The sequence below is a fragment of the Gossypium hirsutum genome, chromosome A13 (genome assembly GCF_007990345.1).
Source record: "Gossypium hirsutum isolate 1008001.06 chromosome A13, Gossypium_hirsutum_v2.1, whole genome shotgun sequence".
NCBI classification, from domain to species: domain Eukaryota; kingdom Viridiplantae; phylum Streptophyta; class Magnoliopsida; order Malvales; family Malvaceae; genus Gossypium; species Gossypium hirsutum.
Window position 1 is genome coordinate 27,185,569 of NC_053436.1, and position 4,946 is coordinate 27,190,514.

General features: G+C 30.9%; 1 protein-coding gene across 1 annotated transcript; it reads right to left on the minus strand.

Annotated features, from left to right (window-relative positions):
• Nucleotides 1-2,845: 2,845 nt before the first annotated feature.
• LOC107893810 (universal stress protein PHOS32) lies at nucleotides 2,846-4,249 on the minus strand. Its single transcript, XM_016818901.2, has 3 exons — nucleotides 3,553-4,249; nucleotides 3,383-3,471; nucleotides 2,846-3,271 (listed from the first exon to the last, which is right to left on the minus strand). Exons 1-3 carry the CDS (start codon nucleotides 3,872-3,874, stop codon nucleotides 2,987-2,989), a joined length of 696 nt encoding a protein of 231 aa, XP_016674390.1. The 5' UTR covers nucleotides 3,875-4,249; the 3' UTR covers nucleotides 2,846-2,986.
• Nucleotides 4,250-4,946: the final 697 nt, after the last annotated feature.

Consider the following 4,946-nt stretch of genomic DNA (forward strand, 5'->3'; position numbering starts at 1 on the left):
TTAACACCATTTCTTCCTAATACCCTTTTACTACCCTTACCCAATCTTATAGAAGCACCTGCCCTTTCAAAATTTAGACTTAACTCACCTAAACACTGTCTTTTGCCTCGAGAGAACTCCTCATCATCTTCTCTAATACATTCATCTAAATTCCTTTTAAGGTTAAGATTATTAAATTCAAGAGGTAGTACCACATTACTCAACACAGCAAACAAGCCCTTTGCCTCTATCCCCTTATCCATACCCTTTCTAATATCTCTTTCTTAGCCTCATCATTTTCAAGCATCTCAACAAAATATGGGTAGTTCCCATGCACCTCTCTCCTCCTACATTTAGCTTATTAACAGAGTTATGTTTTAGTTTAAGGTGTTTTTTTTTATATATTTTGTTTTTAACTGGGTTTGGAGTTTTAATTTACGGGGTTAAATTAATAGGGTTCTTTTTATATAACCCATTTAATTTTATTAGGTTTGGAGTATTGGACTTAATTTAATATAATATTTATAAAATATAGGTTTAATGATTTCTGAAGTATATTGTTTTTTCATTTTGGTCTTTAAAATTCATTTTTTGACTTACTTCAGTCATTAATGCTATCAAACGTTTCTAGTTTAGTCCCTAAGTTATCAGGCGTTCCCGGTTCAATACTTTGGACGTTAAAAAATATTGATCAACCAATCATATGTTGCCATGTGGCATACAATGACATCACCGTAACGTTATCACCCAAAAAAACCTTAAAATCTTTAAAAATTACAAAAAAATACAAAAATTAAATACAAAGAGTATTTAAAAAATTATAAATATACAAGAATTGTAAAAAATTACAAAAAAAAATATTTAAGAATTTAAAACAAATTTAAAATTATAAAAAATTAGGAAAAGTTAAAAGCATTATAAAAATATTTAAAAAATTACTAATTTTTTTAAAATAATTATAAATATTAATATTTTTAAAATTTTATAAATCAGATTTACTAGAGATTAAACATGATATCATTGTCTTTTTAAAAGATATTATCTATGATAATTGTTTTATAATTTAATCAACTGAAATTTGTAATTGATATATTTTTATGCCATAAATTTGGATGATATTTTCATTAAATAATAAAAAATAATATTATTTCAATATTTGCAATGAAACCATATAGATGACTTTATTTTAACTGAAATTTCGATTGAGTTCCAACGTTTTTGAGAGATTAATAATGGCTTTGTGTTGCACGTAGTGGTTGATCATAGCAAGAACTGAAATTAGTTCATTGGCTCGTGAAAACATTATCATTTCGTCTACCTACACTTAGATATTAGTATTAATGCATTTGTTTTTTCTCTTGTTTTTTTGAAATGAAACACCAAATTTGTAAGAACAACAATTGATTGAATTATTAATTAATTGAAATAACATTATTTCTAATTATTTAAATAATTTGAAAAAAAATATCTAAATTTATCACTTAAAATATTTACTAATTTTAAATTCCTAAATTTAAATTCCAATTTATTGAATTATAAAATAATTATGGTAGCTAATATCTTTCCTAATTTTAATATATATTTTTAAATTTTTAGTAAATTTAATATTTTGTAATGTTTTTTTTCTATTTTATATTTTTAAAAAAATTATTAATTTTTAAAATATTTTTTTGCATTTTTTATAGTTTTTAAATATTTTAAGGTGATAATATCATAATGACGTTATTATATGACACATGACAGTATACGATTGGCTGGACAATTTTTATTAACGCTCAAAGGACTGAAGTGGGCAAAAAAAAACTTTAAAGATCAAAATGAAAAATAAAGATCAAAATGAAAAATATGGCATACTTTAAGGGTTAAGCTTAAAATATAAATAATTTAAAATTAAGTAGGATGAATTTGATTATGAGATTTAATAATAAAAAATAGAAAATTATAATTTGATCGCCGAAATCGTTTTAAACGAAAACAATCTAAATGAATGTACGGATTAAATCGATTATAACCTATTAATGCTCTCCCTACCCTCCTCTAGCACATCTAGATCCAAATTAGACTGCTGAGGAGGCCAAGCACCTAGTGAAAATGGCAGTGAAAGTGAATACCTCCTTCAGCTGGCCTTAACTCTCTCTCTCTCTCTCTCTCTCTCTCTCCCTATGTTACTTTTGTCTGCAAATTGATTATTGTTCAAAAAAAAAATTTTACTTTTTGCCCCACCACATGTCCATGAACCATGAGGTCTACTAATTGGTACAGATATTCTCCTTTTCTTTACTTTAATACAGTGGATAAATTAACCCACTAAACAACATGACACAACCATGTTTCTGAAATCCTTTTAAAATACCTGAAAGGAAAAACTTTTACTAATTCTTTGCCTTTGCATCCATTGATTTCCTCAATCTTCATCCCTATTTTCATTTTTTGTATGGCAATATGGTCTCTTTGTTGTAGACAGGGACCTAAATGGTGTGGGAATCTTGCTTTGACGATGAAGTACTTGATGCTTAATGTTGAAGTGCATTTGAAGCATATATGACTAATGGGGTCACAACTACTCACTATTTCAATAAAAGATTGTCCCCCTGTTTTATAATCAGATTGAAAGAATTTATTTGTAAACCAACTGATAAAATTTCAAGCAGAAAACCAATTTTCAGAGGCTAAATTTGTTGTAAATTTACAACAATTGCATAAGAGTGTTTTGCAGCTTCAGCAAAGCGGATCAAACCCAGCATCTCCACTGCAACAACCATGTGCTTCTTTTAGGCCATTGTAGCATCCAGTAAAGATCCTAAAGGGATTAACTTGGGACCCAACTGTGTTTCCCTTGGCCCCACAATTTCCATGTCCATCAATAAACACACAACACACTTTATTCATCCACACACCAAACCCCACATTTTTTTTTCTCAATATACTTTACTAGTATTATATTTACAAACAACAACACTAGATTAAAGAATACAATTACATATATTCAATGATGATGATGCTTGATTTAGGCCAAGAGCCAAAAGTCCTTGTGCCGCTTAGTGGTGATCAAATAACCTCCAAGTTTTTTGCTTTTTCTTCTTACTGCAACTGCCATGCAACTAGCATTTTGGATACAGTACTCTACAACTCCACCAGTAATCCGGTTCCCCGCCCACATCATGATGAGCCGCCATGTCATGGACTTCTTTTTTCGCCCCAAAACCAGAAGCGCCGCTCCTTGCTTTTTGGCCTCTTCTACTATTGTTGGACCTTTCTCTTTCCCCTCCACCACTGCTACCTCAACTTCTACCTGTCAGATAAAAAGTGGTTGAACTTTTAATTTCAAAGATGTGTGTCAATTCACATAGCTGCCTCAAGGACCAAGAAAAAAATGACATTATAATTAGACATGTTAACCAACCTCTGGTCTCTTTTGCTTGCACATGGTTTTCAAGGTGGAAATCGGTTCATAAGCCCTGTTCTCGTTGGACTCATCATTTGTAACTGGAACTGAATAAAAATATTTTCAGCCATTAATCAAAAGCTTTGGTTTTTTCAGGGTAAAGGACATGAAAACAAAGAGCTGCAAACCTTGTTTTGAGGGCTTTGTGACATAGAGAAGAATAACTGTGTCATGGCACTGGACAGTGTGAGAGAGTGCCCATTGTAAAGCTCCCCTGGCTTCAATGCTGGAATCAACCACGATCATGATCTTCCTACCCATAACAAAATCAGGTTTCTTTTCTCCATGGCTGGGTTTATCTTCTTCAAGTTTGCCATTATTCTCATGCTTGTGATCAGTTGTAGCTGAATTCAAATTGGCCTTGGCTTGTATTGGAGGGGACCGAACTCTAACATGAGGCCTAATCCTATTGAGGCAAAAGCTTGGCAGCCTAGTGCCCGATCTGCCCATCTCCTGAATATAGCTACTAAGGTAATAAACCACACACAAAATGATTATAAGAATCTTTAAGAAGGGAAGAAAGCAACCATTAGGCCTTTGTCTGTTTGATGAACCAAAGTTCTATTGGTTTGGGCCATGGGATTTATTTGCTTTTCCTCCATCACTTTTTTTTTTTTTTTTGCTTTTTTGTGTTTTGTTTTGTTTGGTAATGATGATACCAGGTCTTTGTTTCTTTTTTTAATTCACTTGTGGGGCTGTTCCTCAACGTGCATCTCATGAAGTTTATAGGTCCATTCCTCTTCACAGCATTCTCTGCCATGTTAGTGGTAATCAAATTATTTAATAATTTGCTTGCTTTGCCTTTCCAGTTTATACCCAACCTCTCTATTCTATGCCTAATTGCAATAGTGGAAGGCTTATATTTTGAACTCTTCTTTGAACTCATTTTAGAAGTTGAAACCATGGGTTATTGCTCCAAATTTTATTTGTTATTAATATTTAGTTTGAGTTAACTTATGATTATATCGATAGAAGATTATTTAACAGTTAATGAATTAAATATTCTTAATTAGAATTAAATAAAAGAATCTGTACACAATCTTTTTTTGCGAGGGTTTTATAGCTTTATCATGCAGCGATCATTATACATTTTTGGACAGTGGATGTAGACTAAAAAGCTGGACCACATATAATGGTAATAATGGCTGAAAGAACTGCAATTCTTAGTTTAGTACACTATCACCATTTTCTGCAGTGATCATTTCTAGATTAATATAAAAAGATATACAAAGATAAATATGAAAAATATTTCTGAAATCCAATATCAATCACAATAGAACTTATCTTTAAAGATATTTTTTCTTCTTCTTTTGGTGGTTTATGTGGCGTGACTCAAACGCTACCAGCTCATCATTTAGAGAACACAAAATAATTAACAAAGTAAAAGAATACTGTTTTAGAAGTTCTTCCAAACAAAATGATTAACAAAACGAAAGCAAAGAAAATAAATAAAGGGGTCAACTTCTATAATGTTAATTTTGCAGCAAAAGTTGTGATGATTAAGCATAAATTAACAAATTAA

Excerpts from the sequence above, each read along its gene's own strand:
- LOC107893810 (XM_016818901.2), bottom strand. The coding sequence starts at position 3,874 with ATGGGCAGATCGGGCACTAGGCTGCCAAGCTTTTGCCTCAATAGGATT. Across the intron at positions 3,472-3,552 it reads CACAAAGCCCTCAAAACAAG|TTCCAGTTACAAATGATGAG; the intron begins GTTTGCAGCTCT and ends ATTTTTATTCAG. Across the intron at positions 3,272-3,382 it reads GCAAGCAAAAGAGACCAGAG|GTAGAAGTTGAGGTAGCAGT; the intron begins GTTGGTTAACAT and ends TTTATCTGACAG.